Source organism: Corvus kubaryi, unplaced genomic scaffold (genome assembly GCF_017639235.1).
Source record: "Corvus kubaryi isolate FWS band 111438036 unplaced genomic scaffold, C.kubaryi_AGA036_p1.0 37392, whole genome shotgun sequence".
Classification (NCBI taxonomy): domain Eukaryota; kingdom Metazoa; phylum Chordata; class Aves; order Passeriformes; family Corvidae; genus Corvus; species Corvus kubaryi.
The window spans coordinates 5,419,826-5,441,993 of record NW_024581131.1 but is presented as its reverse complement, the minus strand read 5'-3'; the positions used below and the strand labels follow the sequence as shown (position 1 = coordinate 5,441,993).

The window sequence follows — 22,168 nt, the reverse complement described above, 5'->3', positions numbered from 1 at the left end:
CAGATTATCTGGAATCTCTGCCTGAACGAAGAGTGCTTGCAGTGATTTCACCCAACCCCAAGTTGCTGCTGGCCCATGGCGGTGAGCTACATCTCTGCCTGCCAGGGCTCATTCAAGTTGCATCCTTGCCTGGCTCGGACCATGGGAGTCAGTGGCAGGTTTGGGCCGATTCTCTCCAAAAAGAAAACCCTGTAGGTGCTCACTTCATTTCAACTCTGGCCAACTGTGGTGAGGTCAATAGGAATGTTCACATGCTTAAACCTAATTACTCCTGCAAGCACTTGCAGGGCTGGGACAAGCTCTTTTTTAGCAACAGAGATCTTTTGTGGTGGATCTGTTGCATCTTCTCACTGAATTTAGAAAGAAAAATATGCAGCGTGATATCATCTAAGCAGCCCACAGAGTGAGGGTGGCATCAATGTCTGTGCTTTGTGGTTTTTGTTGTTCATAATCACTTAGGTGATGCTTAGTAAATACCTGCAGGGAAAAAAACCAAGCTGTTTTGAAATGAAGAGACAGTGGAAAGGAGGGCAGGCACTTCCTTTTTTTTACTTGAGATTTCTTGGTGTATTTCACGGGCAACTTCCCCATTTCAGCTTACCAGGCATCAAGAAACATTTCTGCAGAAGTGATTGAAAGGAAATGTGTAAATGAGATGAGAGGGACCGAAAGCAGAAGGAAGGTGAGGGTCTCAGCAGAATGGTTCCATCCTAACTGCTCCCATTTCGGAGAGAGCCAGAGGAATATTCCCACTTACCTTGGGGAACACGGGCAGGCTGTGCCATGAGCACCATAATGTGCAAGTATATGGCAGGGCTGGAACTTGCTAGGTACAAGTCCAGGCACCTGTTGGTTTGGCATGGTGAAGGATCTCTTTTCACCCCAAAAGCACGTGGACAAGGAGATGCAGGTTAGGGAAAAAGACTCTTTTGTTTTTTCTTCCCAAGACTATTCCCATGAGGAGGTAGCACAAAGAACAACCATCTGAATATGTGGCAGATGGGCATTTTGTTTTAGCAGGTGGCAATCTTAGTCCTTCATCAAACACTCACACACTTCTTTAATCCCCTGAAATATCAGTGTTTCATGGAGGCAAGCCGTATTTAGCCAGATTTTTTTCCTCTTGCCCAATTTGATGGCTAAGAAAACTGAGACATGGGCAAGTTGGTGACTTGGGCAGGTGAGGGGGAATGTTTGAGAGCAGAAGCAGGGTGTAGGCTGCTTGCCTGCCTGAGGCTGCAGCTCTGTGGCTTCCCCCAAAATCCAGCTGCTATCTCCATCCCAGGAGAACATTATTCTCTGGTGTGGCATTTCCCAGTGCAAAGCCGCTTTCATGTTAATCTGACTCTTGGCTCACCTTCGGACGTGTGGGGACTGTTTGGAGGCGAGACCTTCATGCAAGACTTCTGCTGTGAATGGAGCGGGAGTGATTAACAGCCCGTCGAGTGCAAGTTGCCAACCTGGATTTCTGCTCCCTGCTTGCTTTGTGTATAATCAGAAAAACAGTGTTAAAGGTGGGAAAAAACAGAAAAAAGAAAGGCGGGGGGGGGGGGGGGGGGGGGAGAGGGGGGAGAGGATGAGGGGGCTGGCGAAGATGAAGGAGAGAGAGAAGAGAGTTAAAGCCAGGACAGAATCCCCCTCGCAGGGGAGTGGGGAGCGCCGGGCTTTGTGCTGCGGGGCCCGCCGGCGGCTGCGCTCCCAGAGATTCTCCCGTGGCACTTCCACGAGGCAGAGGGGGAGGAGGAGGTAGAGGTGGAGGAGACAAGCCGGGGGTGTGGAGCAGGGGGGGCTAGCAGAAACAAAAGGAAACCAGCTGCAGAACTTCCTGAAGGCGGAGAGGGGGCCGCGGGAGCGCGCAGTGCCGGGCGGCTGCCTGCGGCGCTGGGGAGGGGGCGGCTGCGGGACCCTGCCCGCCGCGGCTCGGCCACCATGACCAGCGCGATCCTGAGGAGGAACTCCAGCAAGCAGGGCCTGCAGAACCTCATCAGGTGAGCGCCCACCTGCCCGCGGGGATCCGCTCCCGGCTCCGGCTGGATGTGCCCGCGCCGAGGGGCGCGGTGGGGGACGCCGGGGGGGGAAAGGGAGCGTGTGTTTCAGACCGACCGTCTTCGTGTCCCTTTAAATCGGCTGGATTTCGTCCTTACCTTGGTTTTCCAGCAGATCCGATGCATTGGAAGGAAGGATAATAGATAACCCTCCCTCTTCTCCCCAAAAGCTGTATGAGAAAAGCAGATTTGAACTTACTGATGGCTTTTCCAGGAGCTCACAACTGAAATAACTGAGCACAACTGTACTGTGACACTCACCTGAGCCGCTGGTTTCCCCTCTCCCTGCAAGGAGAGGCTCAGTACGTGGCTTTTTGTGTCTCCTGAGTGCTGAACGCTTCTGCCTAGAAAAAGGGTTTTTCTTTTTTCCCCGCAGGAACTGTACGTTGTGCACGCTGTGATGTGCGTTTTTAATTCAGAGATCAGTAAAGGGCTGGATCCTCCCAGGGCTGCAAGCTGACACTGCTCTTTTTTTTCGATTTAATTGATCACAATAGTGCTTTGAACCTTTCTCTCAGAGTATAATTGCCAGGGCAGGGAGGTGGATGGCTCGGTTAGGTTTATTCCCGTTTGTCAGCCGGCGCTGAGCCGGGGAGGATGGCTACATTGTCTGCTGGCTTTGGGATTCCCGGCCATGCGGTCACTGTGCTCTTCCCTGAGGGCTGAAGTTGCTGCTTCCCTCCATGAGTCTCTGGGATCCATCTCTGGATGATGGTGGTGTGCCATGCTGATGGCTCTGACTGGGCTGAAGAGAGGCACTTCTCACCTCTTCATATTTAATTGAGCAGCTGGATGGGTGAGAGACGGAATTAGGGAGTGCTGGACTCACATTTTGCGTCTTGGGTGCCTCTTGGCTCCCTTGCCAGCTGTGTCTGCTGGTCTGCAGCTGAGAGGTGGAGGATGTCATGGTGGGGTTTATTTCACCATGTATTTTCCAGTCAATTTGGGGTCTCCTTGGTTGATAATGCAGCCTCTAAACCTCATCTCTCAAATAAGTTCCTTGCCTTGGAAGGGAAATGCGTGCCTGCAGCCCATCCAGTCCCTGCCACTCTCTCCCCTTCTGGGCCCAGGGAAGTCGGCAGAAAAGCTCTGACTGGTTGCACAGGCTCCTGGGGTGGGAAGTGAGCAGGAGAAGCTGACTCCTCTCTGTTCATCTTTTGTTTGGCCTGTTGGACCCATTCCCTGGTCTCAGCCCAGGGGGACTGGGATCTCAGTTACATATCCCTGTTTCAGAACAGGGCTTTGTCAGGGGCTCGCAAGGGGTAGGGAAACCTCTGTGGGTGTGCAGAAGGCAGGGACAAGCTCTGATTTGGGGCCAGCTGGTACTGAGGAGGGCCAGGCAAATGAACTGGGGTGGGAATTGCCTGCTTACAGCTGGGTGGCAATTTATTTTGCAGGGTGACAGATGGGGGGAGCAAGGGCAAGCACATGTGCTTCATACACAGTAAAGGGGTGTCCAAAGAACTGTCCTCAGTACAGCCTAAACCAGGGTGTTTTCCTGTTCTGAATGGCATCTCCAAGTTCCTCCTGCTGTCCCAGAGAGTCCGAAGGGGCTTTTTTACAAAGTAACATTTTTCCTCAGTGGGGTTATTACACGTAACCTGATTGAGGTTTAGCTTTGTGGCTGTATTTTACAGAACTGCTTACAGATGAGGAATGGAGTGGGGTGTGAGGGATTTCCATGGTTTACACACAAAAAGCCTCACTCATGTTCACAGGATTCAACAGCAGAACAGGCAGGATATGTTCCATACACACCATAGCCTGTTTTGCAGTTGTAGTTCTCTCCTGGAGCAGTTTCTCCCAGAGATCCTGAGATCAGCCACGGGGCTGGCTCTGCAAGCCCTGCCACCTCATCTGGAGGAAGGAGCTTCCTTAGTGAATGGCTTGAGGCTCCTGGCTTGAAGATATGTTGCTGTCAAGATTGCTGTGCTCTGCTTTTTTCTGTCCCAAGGTGACTGCAACAGAGTGGTTATGCTGTGTAGGTCCTGGGCTCTTCTGGTGTGTCCGGGTGCTTTGGAGACCTGGAGCACACAAGTGAAAACAGCTGCTCAGAGCCATATTCATGAGCCCTGGGGATATCAGTGTTGTGTCAGGATTTACCTGGCTGCTCCTGCTGCAGGGCATCAGCAGGGACAACCAGGGAATTACCTTCTCTGAGCATTGCTCAGCTGCGGGAGCTGCTTGCCAGCTGTCCAACAGCTGGGTTAAGGGTTCCTGAGCTGAAACCAGTGTAAGTCCTGTGGATTTTGGGTTCAAGAGCTGACTCCCATTGCTTTAAGCATCCTGCCTTGTGCTTGATACAAAACCCCATCATTTCAGACAAAGGGGCCCATGGGCGAAGCATCACCCAAACATCAGTTCCAGGAGTCAGATTGACATGAAATGGCTTTTCCACTGACTGCTGACAGGCTTAGTGCACACCGTGCTCTGGAGTGGTTTGGTGTGCTTGGGAGCACTAGGACGTGTTGGAGACACACGGAGGCCCAAGCACTGAGCCAGCACTTTGGGAACCATCTTTCACCTCTGCCCAGCCAGGAGGTGAACTGGAAAAATTAGCCCTCCTTCTTCCTCAGTGGCTTTGCAGAAGGTGCAGGCAGGGACGTTCCTTTTACATCTGAAAAGTTGGAGGCTGGAAAGAGCCCAGGGTTAGGTCTTGCAACTGCAGAGCACGAGTGGCTGAGTAATTACCTGGGAAAGGTATGAGAAGAATGGACAATTTCAGGGCTATCTACCTTCCCTGCTTTGCCCCGTGTGCCCAGGCACTCCCCTCGTCCAGCATAGTTTCTCTATCAGGATATCACTGGGGAAATATTTCTCCCTTTGTAGCACGTTTACAGTGATGATCCCTCACACGCCCACAAGACTTTGTATTTTTTTAAAGTCCTCTCCAAACATGAGCTGCTTTATCTTGTTATCACGATCTTTTTCTCCTTATCCTTCTAATGAATTCCTATAAATAAGATAGGGATCCAGCACCTGTCATGTCGATTCATTCAGTTCATTATCTGCTCCTGCTGGAATTTTACTCTCCCTCTGTTTATCGAGCCTCAAGTGTTTCACAAAAGAATATGGCTGTTTAATTAACCTACAAATCAGCCTCTCTGTGAAGCAGCTGTGCTGCTCCTTGGAACTGGATTATTGGGCCTCTTGGTTGACACTGCTCCCACGGAGTGCTGTGGTGGCTTGCTGCAGTTGTGTCCCCATCGCTGGGCTGTGGGTGCCTGGCTGGGGCGTGCAGCTGTGGGGGGAAGCGTGCATGCAGATGGATGTGAGCTGGAAGCACTACCTCTCTTGTCTCAGCTGGTTTGGTTTTTATCCAGCATGTGGGTGAATCTGGGGTGCCGTTAGGAAGCGAGCTGTGATTTGTTCTTGGGGAAAAAGGACAGTGTTCTTACACGCTCCAACACCCTGTGCCTCCCAGCACAACAGGGACCTGGTCCAGAACAGGGGCTCCAGAGCATGGTTGCTGCACAAGCAACAAATAAACCAGTGTCTCTAATTATGTCTTTGCAGTGCCATAGAGCCTGAAGTGCAAATAATGCTGTGGGAAAAGGGGGCTGAATCTTGAGGATGGAAAAGCTCAGGGGAAGAAAACAAGTCAGAAAATTTGATCATGGGATAGAGCTAATTATTTACTCTGTAGGATGGGATTTTTGCTTTGTTATCTTCTGTGAAGTCATTAACATGGGAAGCCAAAATGTGAGATATGAAATGAATCTTGCATTTGTGTTTTGGCCTGCTATATGTGATGAGATGCTTGCCACCTCCAGCTGATGCCAGCATTCATGTCCTGGCACCCATGAAGCAGCTGCAGGGCCTCTTCTTTCTCCTTAAAACATGTTCAGGCAATGTCTTGGTGATGCTTAAGAGTTCCTCAGCACTAGGGGTAGCTTTAAAATTCCCTGGACTCCTTGAATTTTGGTGTGTGTCAAGAGTGTAATATTTAGTTTGATCAGAATATGGGGACTGTGCCCAGCTCTGCAGGATGCCTTCCTTTCTGCCTGCACTCGATGTTTCCCAAAGCTTGCCAGGATGTGTCTCAGCAGGGAAGACGCTACTCCAGTGTTTCTGTCTTGACCTCCTGAGTGCTGAGCTGGGAACAAGGAGCTTGAAGCACTTGGGAGGGCTGGATGGCGTTTAGAAGGGGAAGAACATTTTCTGTGGGGTGGGGGAGTGTGTGGTTGATGCCAGGACGTGGTCTGGGCACAGTTTGTTGCCTGGGAGATAGCTACTGCCTCCAGGGGCTATTGCAACACCACTTTGCTTCAACTCCCTGGCTCTTGGATAGGTGTAGGGAGCGAGGAATTCTTGCTGTGAAGATGTGGGGCAGCTCTTTATGGGGAAGATGGGGAAACTGAAACATGTAGGAATGAGCCAGTAGCAGAGCTCCTGCGTGGGAGGAGGAGGGAAGGATACCTGCATGGGGACAATGGCCTTCATCAGTGTGATTCATGCTTTGCAATGCTGCCTCAATGTGTCATGAATAGCCTGTGGTGCTCCTCTTCTTGAATCTTCCCTATTTTGATGTTTTTATTAGTGGTCTTCATTTTCTTTATCCCTCTGTGTCCCATCATCGTGGCCAGGGCAGAACTGATGGACACCTTTGCAGACCCCAGAGATGGAGGGCGGATGGGAAGGGAGACATGAGCAGAGGCTGCTGGCAGGGAGGAGTGTCCAGGAGAGCCCTTTGGGCCAGTCTGATGGCATGCCTGGGGGTTTCCACATCCCAGGGTGGCTTCTGTGGTGCCAGCTGCTTGCAGAATGATTCCACCATATTTTGCAAGCCAGGAGGAACCTGGGGATTTGCAGCCCAGCTGAGCTGTGGGGCAGGGTGAGGGTAAGGGCTAAGCCAGGGTGTGGGTGGTAAATCCCTCCCTGAGTGCCTTGTGGGGTGCCCACCCTCAGCTTTCAGTCCAAGGATAGCAGCTCATCCTATCTTTCCAGCTGAAGCATCTCACCTGGCCCCTCTGAGTACTCTGTGGATCCATTCCCAGATTTTTCCAGCCCTGGGGTTTGTTTTGTCAGAACTCCACCTACCATTGACCTTTCCCAGAAACCAGTACATGGGTTTTGTTTGCCTTTAGCCTGGCCTGACTCAGAATTTTACCTGCTCTCAAGCAATTGGATGTTCAGGGCCTGAACTTTGAGCCCATGGAAATTTTGGGAAGCTGTAGTGGGCCTTTGAGCCCCTGAGGGCTGCAGCCACAGGTTATTGGCATCCTCTGATGGTGTGGAGAAGGACCACCATGTGTATCTGAGCGTGGTTCAGCTAGAAGGGGCACTGGATGGAGAAGCTGAGGCCTGAGGCTTTGCAGCTGGGATGGTGTCTAAAAACTAATTTTCAGCTTCCAGATCTATTTTTCTCCTTCTCCTTCCATTTCTAACTCTTTGATGGAGCATCAAACAGGCATGAAATAGTAGCAGCACCGTCCCTCAGCTCCGTGGAGGGCAAAGGGCAACTGGGGCAGCCAAGTGCCTCTGTTGCACAGCAAGAAGCTTGGGTGCCAGGCCCTCAAACACAGGGTTGTGGGATCAGTATCTTGGGGCAAAGACTTTTTCCTGATGAAGGTGCTGTGCCTTAGCGCAGCAGGGACTGAGGGCTCGCTGCTGACTCTGATTCCTGCTGCAGCACAGCTCGTCAGCGGTGGCCACGAACGCAGAGAGCCTCAGCGCTCCCAGGGAGGGGAGCAGCGCGTTCCATGAACGCAGAGAGCCTCAGTGCTCCCAGGGAGTGGAGCAGCACATTCTCACGGCCTCCCTGCTGCCTCCTCGGCCCCCTGCTGCTGCTGGGGGGACCGCCTCACCCCAGGGGCTGCCAAGTGAAGGCCAAGCCAGCTGTGCTGTAAGAAGCATAAGAAGCACCACGCTGATACAAATCTTGCTCTTAATCCCAGTTGGAAGCAGGGGTAAGGTGATTGCTCACCTTTCTAGGCTCAGACTTCTTTCCAGCACGAGTGTGTCAAGAAGGATGCTGGCTGACTGGCCAAGGCAGAGAGGCTGTGGAGGCTTGCTTGCCGCTGAAGGAAGAGAAAAATAAAACACAAAAGCTGGGTAAGGCAATCTGCGTCTCTTTGACAAGTCTGTTTTCTCCTCTGACATGCTTCTCCCTTGCAAAAACAGAGCCCAGACTTCCTGCCCTTTAGAAAAAACCCTCCAATTCCTTGAACCTTAGCGTTGAGATGGAGACACCGTGAGAATGAGCCACGGTTCGAGGTTGTACACAGCACTGATTTCTCACACCTACTGAATGCAGTGGAGTGCTGCGAGGGCTCGGGCTCCAGCCCTTTCCTCCCCCCTGCCAAATTCCTGACCGGTGATGTTAATACCTTATTGCACCAGCCTATCTGTGTGCTAAGGACCCATGGTCCTGAGGGTGCAATTCATCATCTTGGAAGGGGTTCGTTTGGATTCTGTCTGCTATGATTAAAATCAATAATAATAAAAAGAAACAGTTGTTTCCACTGGTTGCCTCATGCCTCTCTGAGTGGTTGTGCATCACCTATGGTGTCTGGAAGCACAGGGCATTCCATGTACCTTGTTGGAGCCGCTGCCCTGTGAGTGACAGGAGGGGACACACGCAGCTCATGATGAAGGACCAGCCCTGCCTGCGTCCCTCCTCCAGGGTCTGCTCCTGCCATTTGCCACCAGCTTTCTCAAGTGTGTCTTGTTTTGCTTGTGGAAGCAGTAAATTACCATCTTGGGGCTTTCTCTGCCTGTCATGCCACAGTGACAGGTCAATCGTTGCAGGGGGTTTAATGAAGGCTAAACTAGACAAGAGTCTTACATGTGGCACTTGTGGTGCATGGCTACACCATCTGCACATCCTTCTCTGGGCAGAAACGGGATGTGTTTTTGCGGAGGAAATCCAAGATCTGTTGAAAAAAAGAAGAGTTGCTTTTATTTCTAAAAGGGAGATAGGTCTCTGCCATGCTGAATGTGGCTTTCCTTCTGTTTCTGCTTGATGAAAGTTTGGGCTGTATCATACTCTGTTCAGATGCCTTGGTGTGTCCTTACCACCCCATACGTGCTGCCTTTCCACACCCCCAGTTCCAGTGGGAGGTGGGGATGGGCTCTACGGCCACTCCTGGGTGTGAAGCAGCTCTACCCTGCTGTTCCCATCCTGAAGGTGACCCATGATTTATGGGAGAAATGGGGAGATGTGGCTGAAACTGCACAGCTACGTGTGGGGTGGGGAAGCTTGGTATGAGAAAAAGGCTGAGGGTGAAGCACACAGATGCATTTTTTTCCTCTCCCCCTGCCCCCCTTCTTGTTCGAACTCTGTAGCCTGGACTCTGAACAGAGTAATGCATCTGAGGAATTACATGAATGTATGGGAGGGAGAGGCTTGTGGAGTATCTCTGGCTGCCTTTGACTGACATGCTGCCGTTTCAGAGCTAGAATAACTCTCCTGAGGCAAGGCTGAAATAAACTTCAGGCTGTGACATAATAATTCTTGATTTTATGTCTTTTCCCAGTCTCCCTGTATCATACCGCTATCCACACGCTCTTCCTTATTCAGTGGGATGATGACCCTGCTGTAATCTTTGCTATCCAGCCACGTTACTCCTAAGCCATGGAAACCCATGACTTCAGCGGTGGCCTGACACCAGTGGTCCTGAATGGCATGAGTGGAGGCATTATCTGCGTATTTCAGCGTACTCGACTCAGTCACACAGAGCCATTATATGCATTAAATTAATACGTGATTAATTTTTTGGCAGAAGGTCAAGTGGGCGAGGGAGTTGCAGCCTTCTGAGGGTGTCGTCTTCCCCTGCATGTGGCAGGGTGAGCTGCATGTCTCCTGCCAGCAGTCAGGGCCCTTTATAAATGTGTGATAAATGCAATATGAAATAAAGCCTGGCAGCTCTGCTTGGCAGCAGATGAACTTGTTGACAGTCCTAGGCCGTATTCTGCACTGATGTTGTATCTGGCCCTGTGACAGGGCAATGCAGGCTGCAGTGGGTTCCATGGAAGGGGAAAGGTCCCTTGCATTGGTTTCTGGCATTTCCCTTTCCCTAGACCTCAACAGAGCAGCAATGGGATGGCTGCCAGTGGAGGCAGGGCTGCCCTTCCCAATTCTTCTCTAATTCATGCAGCCCCATGGCTTCCAGGGGGTATTTCCAGCTGCGGTGGACGCTGGGTTTTTCACAGGTGGTGCGGCAATGTGTCTCCTGGGGTTTCACATGGCTCCTCCTAAATCCTGTTCCCAAAACCTCTTCCCTCTTGTATCCTGGCTTTGCAGGGGCAACCTACCCAACGGAGGCAGCAGCCAAAGCCACCACACTCCTGGCCTGATACCCCGGTGAGCGCAGGAGCCAGGAACGTCCAGTGTGCTGGTAGAGGGTTCCTGAGTTTTTCTGGTGCAGGTCTGTGAAGCCCAAAGCCTCTGGGAGGCATTTGATTTTCCTTTCTGGAATTAGCTTTAGTGCTGAAGGTTGGGTTTGGGCCAGCAAAGCTTCCTTTGAGCCATCAACCATGCAAAAGACTCCTTGAGTCTGCAGAGTTTCCCTTAAACACAGCTCATCTGGTGCCAGAAATTTCCCTTGCCTGAATATTAAAATCTCCTCAAGTGCCAGTGAGGAATTACCCAAAGGAAACGTGACCTTCCCAGCCATGCTGGCTTGTCTGGAGAGGGCGTTTGTGGCCATGTGGAGCAGGGCACGCAGAGTGTGGGTACCTGTGTTGCTGTTCTGCAGGAAGAGGTGTTTTGTAGCACACACAGAAATAAAACCCCTCCCTTGGCTGGGGGTCCAGAGGGAGGTGAGGTCAAGAGCTGGATCTGAAACAGGCAGCTGGCCCCAGTCAGAGCAGAAGTCCAAGCATCCCAAATGCTTGGCAGGCAGTGTCTGTGGGCACAGCTGAACCAAGGTGGTTTCAGCTCATCCTTACACCTGCAGGATGTCCCCAGGAAGAGAGAAGCCCCTTCCACAAAGTGTTTTTGGCTCAACCAGGACCTCCAAAAGGTGTTGGTAGAGATGTAGGGACCGTGTAAGAGAAATGACCCCGCCCTGTGATGAGCTCCTGCTGAAGCAAGTCTTGCCACAGCTCTGGGCTGCTGGGGCCACTGAGGTCTTTCTACCTTTTCTCCTCCCTTCTCCAGTCCCACTAAAGTTTGTGTAAGGGAGTGAATTTCCTTTCACATTGCATGAAAATCCCTCTGTAGAGGGATTTTATAAAGGCACGTGGCTGGATGCAGGAGCGTAGCACGCTGTAGCTCATCTTGCAGCTCCTCAAGCTTCGAGTCTTGCTTTCCATCTCCCTATCCTGTGATGGGTGAAATGAAGTTGAGAACTCTTGGTCCCACAGGCAGCTATGAGTCTGCTTCTTCCCCAAATATCCCCAGCCTGGGACCAGCCTGGAACAATGCTGGCTGGAGGTGAAGATACGTGGGATCAGCCTGATCCTGAAGCACTGGGTAATTATTTCTAGAATTGGGAAAGATGGTTGTGAAATAGCACTGTGGGCTGAGCATGTGGAGTTGCTGAATGTGGTTGTGAACAATTAGAGCAAATGGGAGACCATGGCCCCGTTTTAGTAAATGGAACCATTTGGAAATTAAATCTTTCCACCTTTTTGCTTCGAAAGGCAGTTTAACAGCTGACCCCCTGCTCACACTTGTGCTTGTCCAAATTGAAATGGCACATTTTGTCTGTGGTCCAACAAACCCCTGTAGCTGACCCAAACACAAGGACTTTGGCAAGGCTTAGTTTCTCATTTGCTTGTGTTTTTTTGCTTCATTTTGTTTTGTTTGTTTTTCACGAAAGACAAATATTTGTGCTGCTAGGTCAGTCAAAAAGTAATCGTCCTTTTTTCTCTGCTTGTCAGTGTGATTATTGAACCCCAGCGCATCACTTATTAAACCTTGCTCCCCTACCAGCCTGTTTGAGCATGACAGAGAGCTCAGAATCTGAAAATAAACTGGGTTTAGCTGTTTGCTGGAGGGTGCTGGTATTTTTGAATCTGTGGGGGCTTTATCTGCAGCCCTTACTGCTGAGCGGAGGCATGGTGTTCCCAGCATTGCAGCCCCCCCAGGATGCTCAGAGTGTTTGAGCCACGTCCCAGCACAGCAGCGGGTGACCTGGAAGCTGGAATTGCTCTGTGACAAAGCTGGATTGCTCTGTGGCAAAAGGAGCTGGGAAAGTTATTTCTCTGCTTTTGCAGAAAAATCCTTCTCCCCAAAACGGTCGCCCCCGGCTCTGTCCTCAGCCTGTTCGGAGGATGCAGGGACAGAATAGCGAGCCGGTGAGGTCATGGGGAGAGAGTTAGTCACATCCAACTGGGAAAGGGAGAGGGCTGCCAACCAGTGTTGCTCTCACAGTGTGGAAAGCTCGTGTGGTTCAGAAGGGGACCCCCCCCTCCAGGCTCACTAGAGCACCCTGGCCAAGCTGGGGGTGTTGGTGCAGCACTGCCTCTGCAGCAGCTTCCCAAGGAACTGGAGGAGGGGGTGAAAGATTTTAATTGAAATCTAAGTTGTTCTGGCATAAACGTGGACTTGGATTCTTGTAACTGGGGTGATATGGGCGAGAGGGGGTTAAGAGCCTTTCTGAATTGGAGACTATCTGGGGCTGTCGCACAAGGGAGGGAGATCATGGCAGAGTTTAATGAATGACTTCATTTATATATTAAAAAAAAAAAAAACAAAACAACAACATGGTGGCTTCCTGCCAGGTCCACAGACAAGGGTTTCTATGGGAACCTGAGGAAAAATAATAAATAGGAGTGTGGGATGAGTAGGGAAGGGAGGAGGGGAGCCCAGGCTGTGGTCTGGGTCTGCTTTGTTCCTCATGGAGACCAAGGTGGCCAGGGGCAATGAGGGGGTAAAAAGGGGAAGAGCTGAATTTGGTGCTTGCAAGAAGACCCCACCCAAACTAAGGCAGGCAATAACTACAGAGCAGTGGAGCATTCTCTTGGGCTAGTCCTGGGGTCTGCTTTGTTCCCTGCTCCTCTGTGGGCACAGCAGGGATGGGTGACCTTCCCTCTTTGGTCTCACAACCTGGCTTTGCTGCTTTGGGGCAGGTGGGAGTTTGGGAGGGTAGTGATTTGGGCTCATCCCCAGCTTCCTGACAGGGTGATGGTGGGACCACTGTGCAAAGGGATGCTACTGGGGTTAAGCTCAACAGTCCTGTGGGCACTGCAGAGTACAGTAGGCTCTGAGTGAATCTTCCCTGGAAAGGCTAACAAGGTTCACAGTGTAAAGAGAAAGGCTACATTTTTCATCAATTAATTCCAATGGGCTTTCCCCCCCCCATTGCTGGGAGAGGGGCATATCTGTCATGAACCTCAAAAGAAAAGAGCTTTATGATGAGACTCATGGTGAAGTGAGGCCCTCTCACGTGGTTCACAGGCCAGACTGTGGGCAAAGCCAAGCAGGTTGGCAGAGTGGCACTCCTGGGGCCAGCTGAAACCTGCCCCTTGTTCACTCAAAATGGGCTGAAATAAGTCTCAGCTAAGGCATTTCTGTTTGGGTTTTTTCCCCATTTTCCTTTCCAATCTGAGTGATGTTGCACTGTATCTCCCATTGGGCAGGTTCATCCTAACAGGACTGCAGTTCTCAGGGTGTGCCTGGTGGGGGGAAATGCAGGTTGGGCTGGATCCTGCTGCTGGTGGGAGATTGACTCCCCAGCTCCCATGTGTGTGCTTTCCTGAAAAACATTTCTGTAAATCGGCTTGAAAAGGCCTGGGGAAGCAGCCTTTGAGGTCTGTTTTGGACCTGGCTGAGCCAGGGGTGAGTGGAGTGAGGAGGCATCTGCCCCAGCATCAGCCCTGGGTACCGCGAGTCAGACCTGCCCAGCTCCAGCTGCCATCACAGGCCCTTTGGGTGAGTGGTGGCCACCCCATGGTGTGCCCCCTTCTGCCTCAATCTCAGCTGGTGCCACCAGTGCCACAGGAGCTGATCCCACGTGGGGAGCGACTGGACTGGTGTTATCACCAGAGAAGGAATGCGGCATCCGCCTTATCGCTTCCTTGGGGATGCAAGAGGCTGTTCTGCTGACAGAGGCATGATTATCCAGCAGTGGAGATGTCTGGGAGAAGCCAGGGCAGGTTTTTCGTCTCTGCAGGGGTGGAAGGAAGCCAGGCAGGGCAGAGCAGGACACAGGTGCTGCCCTCTGCCACTGTTTCCTTGGCTCCTGGTCAGGCACGAGCAGCTCAACTGCCCAAGGAAACTCACCCCCAGGGTACAGATCCTGCCTTCCTTGGGCCAGAGCTTGAGAAGCGGGTGTTAGGTACCTTGCAGCACTGCAAGACCCTTTACAAACCCTTCAGAAATCTTGCAGCATTGCAGGATCATTTGCAAACCCTTCCTGGGTTACAAAGCCATTTTTGCAGGGAATGCTGCTTTCCAGTGGGCTTCAGCCCACAGGAAGGTGGCTGGTCTGGGAGGAAGGGGGTATGTACCACGTCTTCCTTCTAGAGACTTGCAGGCTCTCCTGCAGCCCTCTCCCAGTCCCTATGTCCCACCTTATCCTTGCCCATTGGTCAGTCCCACTGCGGAGCTGTGCGGATGGAGGTGAGGATGCCACTTTGAGGATCACTGCTCATGGTGGGAGCACTCCTCTGAAGAAGGCTCCTGCTTGCTGGGGGGAGCCCAGACACCTCAGAGGATTGTTACCAGCTTTCACAGGACTGCCTGATGGCATTAAAGATGGGTTTTCCCTCTGGCTTGGCAGGCTGACAGCGCAGTGGAGCGTGGAAGATGAGGAGGAGGCGGCGAGAGAGCGGCGGCGGCGGGAGCGGGAGAAGCAGCTGCGGTCCCAGGCAGAAGAGGGCTTGAACGGCACCGTCTCCTGCTCAGAGAGCGCGGCTCTGGCACAGGAGAACCAGTAAGAAATACCCGTGGATAAGTCCTTCAGCAACACACTTTCAGCAAACTTGCAGCACTTGCACTTGCAGCAAACCCCTCCTGCAGCCACTGAGTGTGTGTCACTGTTGTTTGGGGTGGTTTGGGGAAGATGGGGAAGTTCTCTAATAGGTTTGGGCTGGGGGATGTAGCGCACACTAGCAAATAATGTGCTTTCTTGTTTGGGCAGAAAACCCCAGAAGTCCTGCTTTGATCTTTCTCTTGGCTGGAGGCTGGGGGTTTTACTGCCCTGAGAGTTTACACTGGGACAGCTTGGGACAGGCTGGGCTCTGGCAGAGAGTCCCCACTGCCAGTGGGTTCAGTGCCTGGTTAAATTTCAACTTGGGAGTCATCCTACACCGAAAATAATGGAGTTTCCTGATACATGCAAAGACTGACGTGCCTGAGGATGTGATGCAAAACCCCAGGCAGATCACGGTGCAAGCAATCACCTATCCTGGCTGGGCCTCCCACTTCTCCCTCAGAGGATGCTGCCCTGGCACTGGGAAGCATGAAGCAGCCCCTGAGCTGGTGCAGTTCACAGCTTCAGGGGTTAAAATTGTGCTTTAATGGGGCAGGTCCTAAATGGAAATAGCTCAGGAGGCATTTATGGAGATGCTGAGCTATGTGCTGTCAAAGAGGAAACATCTGGAGAAGGGATAGGATGACATCCCCAGGATCCCACGCCACATCCTATTGCAGCCTTTCCCATGTCCATGGTTCAGCAGCCCAGATGCTGTGCAGCACTGGGGCTAGCACAAAAACTAGTCTGCACTCCGAATTGCCAAATCCTTGTCTCAAAGACCTCAGTCTTACCACTATTTATGTGTTCAACTTATTTTTGAATCTATTGAGCACTATAGAAAAGTGGTGGCAGGATTTGGGGTTATTGTCAGAGAGAAGCAATATCTTCATTTTACTGGAAAAATAGAAAAAGTTATTTATGAAAACCTATTCTTTTTCCATTAAAAGATCTTTTTTTTTTCGAGATACAGCCAAAATTATTCAGGACTTTTTTTTTATTATAAAAGCATTGCAAAACACGTTCACAATCTTTTGTGGAAATACACACGGTGATATTCCGCAGACAAAACCTCTGCAATCTGCTCTAAAAGCAAACAGAAGGTCTGGAAAGTAATAATGGCCATTAGCTTTTCCAAACCCCCCTTCACGTGGGGGCTAGGAAATAATTTGAAAAGGTCTTTAAAACAGCAGATGAGATCTCTGGTCTCTGCTTTGCTGGGAGGTGCAGTGAGCAGCCGCAGGCCCAGAGCAGTGTGCAGCAGCCCCAGTAACCCAGCTTGCAGGCTTCAGTCCTGCTGGCATGGGCGCAGCCACCCTGCTGACCCCACAGGACTATCAGCCTTGCCTAAATTTGAGTACTTATGACAAGAACAACTCCTAAAATTAAGGGTTTTGGTCCCTGCTCCATGCTGCCTAAGCTTGCTGGGCCAGGCTCAATCAGAAGGATGTTTCTTCCTCTCTGGCCATTCCCTGGTTTAGTTTAGAGCTGCTGACAGCCACCTGGGCTTGCTCATGCAGCCAGGGTCAGCCCTGGCTATTAATCTCCTGAAAAGCTTCATTCTCTCTTGTGTAAATACTGCCTCCTCCTTCCTCTGGCTCTTCTCCTGCTGGGACTGATCCTATCCATGTCACTCCCCTTAGTTCAAACCCACCCTTGCATTTCCTTGGTCCAAAGGGACAGAGTGAACCTCCTGTTATCCCTTGCCCCCACTAAAGAAAACCAGAAATAGTCTGGAGAACAGAGGGTTTGCAGGAAAGACAGGAGTGTGCTTGGAGCCAGAGGGATGGACAACATCAGCTGACGTGCTGATGATGAGGCTGTGCTGGCTTCATGCTTCTCCTGGGGTTGTGTTTGCAGAGGGACACGGAAGCAACCAGTTTTCCAACAGCATTCAGCTAGTCTCCCTTGCTCCCTGGGAGCTTTCCTGTTAGCCTGAGCACACATTTGTGACCAGAGCCACAGATACTGAAATGATTTTGCCTTGGCTGTCTTCAACAGTGCAGCTCACCCAAAGAAGAATAAATGGAATAACTGGAAGGAGAGAAGGACTGTGGCTCTTTCAGGCCGGGTTTAGGCCTTTTTGCATGCCTCTCATGCCAATTTTCCTTCTTGCTGTGTTTCAGCTACGACTTCAAGCCATCTGGGACTTCGGAGCTGGAGGAAGATGAGGGGTTCAGTGACTGGTCCCAGAAGCTCGAGCAGCGCAAGCAGAGGTGGGTAGGACACAGATGAACCAAGGGGAGGGGTACCCACATCCCCAGCAAAGGAACTGTCCCTGAGGAGGGGTGACCAAACCGGGTCAAGTCTAGCACGTGTAAGAGTGAGGCCAGAGGCCGGAACATCAGCAGGGCAGAGCAGGCCCTGCACCCGTGGGACAGATGCTCTCCGCCTGCCATTTGGGCTAGCAGGGAGGAATGGCCCAGGGATGGCCCCAAGCTTTGGGGATGTTTGGATTGAGCTTTGTGCTCCAAGCAATGGCAGCCTGCCAGGATGCCTGGGTTTGGAGGAGTGACAACAGCAGATTTAAGGCACCTGAGCTGCTGCAGGGGCTGAAATGGTCTCTAACATAATCCAGGCCAGCCTAAAAAGCTGTTCTAAGTTATTGCTGCTTCCTGGTTCATGTCAGCATAGTGGGTGTTATGGCCCCAGCCCACCTTGTGCCTGACTCCTCTTTGAGCAGGGAAAAACAGGCAGCAAAGAGCCCTGAGAGGTGCTTGTGTGCCAGCTGTTTAGTCCCCATCTCCCGTCACTCCTCCCTTGCTGAACGAAATCAAACTCCTGCCTTAACCACTTCCCTTGGACACCATCTACCTGCACATGAACTCTGTGACTCAGCTGTCTTGGCAGCTTGATTTTGGAGGGAATTTTTGCTGTAGCCTCTTCTTTACCCTGAAGAATTCTTTGCACAGAGAGGTGGTGGATGTCCCTTCCCTGGAAACATTCAAGGTCAAGTTGGACAGGGCTCTGAGAAACCTGATCTAATTGAAAAAGTCCCTGCTTATTTCAGAGGGATTGGACTAGATGACCTTTAAAGGTCCTTTCCAACCCAAACTATTCTATAACTGAAAAAAATGCTTAAGATTAATATTTACTGCTAAATAAATAAAAAGAGCTCAAAGTTTTGTTACTTTTCTCCAAACATTGTGGCTAAACCACACTGCAAGCTGTACCTTTGCAGCCCTGACCCCATAAGCACTGCCTAAGTATCTCCAAGGACCAGCATAACATGATTATAACATCTGTGGGAGCAATTAGAAATCATCTGCTTTTCAGTTTGCTGCCTCTTATTCCAGCCCCCTTTACAAAGAGCTTTTCTGGAAAGAAAGGCTACTGCTATTCCCTCCTTGGCCTTCAAAAGAGAATTAGTTAGAATTAATGTTACCGTCTCCAGGTATTTCTCCCTGGGTTTTTGTGTGATGCTTGTCTTTATCCTGTAGCTGGAGGGGAAGGTGCTGAACAGGGGAGGTGTTCGTGGCAGGTGAAGCCCATCAGTGAGAGGTGGTGCTTTAAAAGCAGGAGCTGTAGCTGAAAGGCTACTTGGCTAGAGACTGGTTGGGAGAGGGAGCTGAAGGGGCTTAGACTGTGGGCTTGCTTCCTAGCAGGAAGTTGTGCCCTATAAAGTCCTTTCAGCAGCTTTGCTTTTGGGGACCTGTCTCATCCAGAGGACGAGCTTGGAGTGTGGTGTGAGCACAGGTGGGTTGTGTGTCTGCCTGCAATGCCCTGTGCTGTGGTCAGGATTTCCCAACTCCACTCTCTCCTTAACTGAAGATGGAGCAAAGCCTGGGGTTTAAGTGGTGGCTGTGAAAGGGTGAATGGAGACAGCTGCTCTCTGTTGGATGGACCTAAACCAGATCCTGCATCCCCTGAGGGCCTTGGTGCTAAGGCACGTTTTCTTTGTGGCTCTGGCTCTCCTCTTTGAGGTGGGAGATCAGCGCTGTCAGCTGTGTGCAAGAAGGTGAAGCTGTGCCAGCCTAGCTCTGTCCCATACAAAATTGCTGTGCTGTGAAAGGTGTCCTATAGGCTGCAATGTGTTTGCTGGCCTTAATTTTTAATATGAGCTTGCACTTGAGCTGGAGGTACTGCTGGCATCCTGGTGGAGAGCTGCTGGCCTTCTGGGCCTTCAGAGCCTGTTTGCTCTTGTGAGAGGATGATGAGAAACAAGTCAAGTGAGCCAGCATATACATCATGTTTTTCCCCGTGTGGCCAATATGGAGGGCTGGATGGAGGCTGACCTGTGAGCTGCCTTCCCAGCAGCAGAGAGGTGGGTGGAAAGGTCTTGTTGGAACTTGTTTTTGTGCTTTGGTGCTGGCTGCTGAGGGAGAAGCAATGAGTCAGGCAGCCTTGCCCTTTGGCAGCTGCCTGCTAGCCAGCTCTCTAGCCCTGCTCTCTCAAGCCAGGCAATTTTCTAAGAACTGGGTGGGAGGAGAAAGCTCTCTTTTGGCTGGGGAAAGTAAGATGGCAATAGCAGCTTGGTGTGTGGCTGTGAGCCAGTGAGAGTTCTTGGGTTCTGTCTTCCCAGTGCCCAAAGGCATGGGCTGCTCTGCTTTTGTAAAGCTGATTGCATAAGCATACTCCTGGGTCTCCTCTTGCAGCCTCGGAGACCTGGAGCAATTCTCTTGCAACAAACCCATTGTGGTTTTTTAAACCCTTAATCCAAGGGGTGACCCCATCTGCTTTGGAGCTCCTTTGTTTTGCTGGCCTATGAGATAAGTGATGTGAGTAGAAGTGTAATTTTTTCCAGTGGGCAAAACTAAGGCTTGGGATCTGGTGTCAATACAGGGTTGCTTGTGAAGCACTGTGCTTCGTGCATGAAAAGATTCCAGGGGAGTGGCTCTGCAGCCTTGCCCTAGAGTTTCGTTTCAGCTTGAGAAGCATGTTCATGTGTTGTTGGTTGGATCCTCCTCCAGCAAGAGACTCTGTTAACAAAGAGGATGAGTTTAGGCAGAGAAGGGCTGTGTTTGGTTCCCCACGTTGAATTGATGCTGGGAACTGTGGGGGCAGCAACAGATTTGTGCTTGTGCACAGGACTGCAGGATGTGCTGGTTCACCTGGGATTTTAGCTGTGACCAGGCAGGGAATTGAGCCAGCAACACACCATGGTAGCAGTGCCCTCTCTGCCAGGGGTTTGAGCAGAGGGCTCTTCTCTGCTTTCCTGTGGGTCTTGCCCATCACGATGCTGGTAATGTGCAGATACCTTCAGCTCTGCCACAGCTCTTAGTTGAGCTGGGTCTTGGACATTTGAAGTGGGGGAGTGAGGTGTGACTGCTCTCATAACTGGGTGCCTAGAACTGGCTATGAGCCCTGGTGTGGAATGCCCAGCAAGCTGTAGGCTCAGGGAGTGATAAAATTGGATTTCTAGAGGTCTGAGGTACCTCATGGTGTCTGTAGGCTCATAACTGTATTTTTCTTCTTTGATCTCTCCCCCCACCTCTAGGTCTCCAAGACAGTCATACGGAGAAGAGGACAGTGGTGTGAGGGAAGCTGAAGTCAAACTGGAGCAGATCCAGCTGGATCAAGAAAGCCCGGAGGAGAACATGGTTATCAGAGAGGAGGAGAGGCTGTGCCAGAAGGAAGAAGAGGCCCAAGAGCAGGAGGAGGGGGAACAAGCTGAGCAAGAGGTGGGATCAGGAAGAGCTGACCTGCTTTCCAGAGGATGGGTGGGAGAGCTGATGCTGGAGGCTGCTCTCCCATGTCTTAGCTCACCATTGCTGCTGGAAGTTGAGCCTACATAGACATTAGATGTGCTTTCATGGTGTAACCTGGGGCTGGTGCCACCCTTGCCTGTGTGCTGTGCCTTCTCGTGGTCACTGCAGGCAGCCTCTGCCCATCCGTGAGGGTGGTGTGTTTGCTTCCAGAGTTTGTGGTGGCTTCACCATGTCCCTGCCATATTGAGGAGGAAAGTGTTAATTCTCTGTGGCTTGGTGGGCACTGAGTAGCTTTACAGGAGAACTCAAATCTGAATTATACTGCTTGTTTTTCTCTCCCCAGCCTTTATCACACCTTTGGAGCACCTTGTCTTGATAGATCTCTGAGCCTTGCATTGCTCCCAGCTGAGGTTTTTTTCTGTTCTGATAATTCCTGGTTAAGGGAGGAGAGAGAGACAAAGCTGGAATTCAAATGGTGTGCAAGTTAGGGGGCTAAGCTTCAAATATCATTTGTTGTAAATGGATTTTGACTGTCTGGGCCTGGTAAGATTTTTGCATTTGAACTGCGTGTTACTCTTTCCAACCCTTTATTCTAAAGACAGCTTCTCTCTCTCTCCTTTTGGCCTCTAAATGAGAAATCAATGTTTTCCTACCTCAGTTGTGGTAAGAGATCTTTGTAACTGATGCAAGGACCCCTTTTCATACCATTTGGGAATCTTGAACCGTCAGAATTTCTGATTTCTGCCCTCCCTTCCAAATGACCTATGAGCTTCTTCCTGAATGTTTCCAAATTAGATAATGTTAAACTCAAAGTTTCTGTGCTTTTGTGTTTATTTAGTGTAAAGCAGGAAGCCTGGGAGACGGGAAAAATCACTGTTGTTGCATAATAAGCAATTTGACCAACTCACTTCCTGGCTTGTTCCTTTTCTGGACTCAGGAAAAGAAGAGAAGGAGAAATGATGGGGAGAAAGAAGAAGAAACACCGGAGAAACGCCAGAAGGCCCCAAGTGTTGCCAGCCTGGAAGAGGAGGAGCTGTGCTCTGACCACACTGCAGTGTGCTCCACAAAGGTTTGTGTTCCTGGGGCCCCTCTGGATGCATGGCAACCGTCACAACACCCTACTAATGATGAGGAAAGATTATCCAGGGCTTACAGCAATGTGGGGTGTCAATCCCATTATCCCTTCTGCTACAAGCTGAGACAAACCGCTTGAGCCACTTGCCTTGTCTTTCATGGCTGTCAACCCCCTCTCCTCCTACTTTGCCTTCTTGAGCTGTTGGAAGCTGTAGCAATCCCTCTAAAATTCCAAAGTTCAGTGATGACTCCAGGGAGTATTGTAATACTGAGATACCTGTGCTTTCAAATTGTGAATTTTGTTAAAGACTACACAAGAACCTAATGAAATTTCCCTTCCAAAGGGAAAAAACCCCAATCACTGAAACAGTGGCATTTCCCTATCTTACTGAGAACAAAATGAATGACTTAAGTTGTTTAAACAAACGGGGATTCCTGATCTCTGAAGCATTGTGTCCTTCTCAATCACGTCTGTCTGCATTGATGCTCTTGTGAAACTTCCATTACTAATGCCACCTGAACTGCACCTTGTGACTTG

The 22,168-nt window shown here is 50.8% G+C and overlaps 1 protein-coding gene and 1 long non-coding RNA gene across 3 annotated transcripts in view; one reads left to right on the top strand and one right to left on the bottom strand.

Moving 5' to 3' along the window:
* Window positions 1-22,168, top strand: part of LSP1 (lymphocyte specific protein 1) — a 48,654-nt gene that overhangs the window by 10,080 nt on the left and 16,406 nt on the right. The window contains exons 1-5 of one of the 2 annotated variants that reach the window (XM_042038224.1): window positions 1,820-1,988; window positions 14,717-14,869; window positions 17,035-17,124; window positions 20,346-20,529; window positions 21,494-21,625. In XM_042038224.1, coding sequence (XP_041894158.1) covers window positions 1,930-1,988; window positions 14,717-14,869; window positions 17,035-17,124; window positions 20,346-20,529; window positions 21,494-21,625 — 618 coding nt within the window. In that variant the 5' untranslated portion in view covers window positions 1,820-1,929. Of the gene's footprint in view, window positions 1-1,819; window positions 1,989-14,716; window positions 14,870-17,034; window positions 17,125-20,345; window positions 20,530-21,493; window positions 21,626-22,168 lie in introns of those variants that run through there. The other variant, XM_042038223.1, reaches the window with a different exon arrangement.
* On the bottom strand, window positions 553-3,171 carry LOC121669400. The gene is made up of 3 exons (XR_006017748.1): window positions 2,307-3,171; window positions 2,145-2,215; window positions 553-1,482 (listed from the first exon to the last, which is right to left on the bottom strand). It is a non-coding gene; the product is annotated as an uncharacterized LOC121669400 (long non-coding RNA).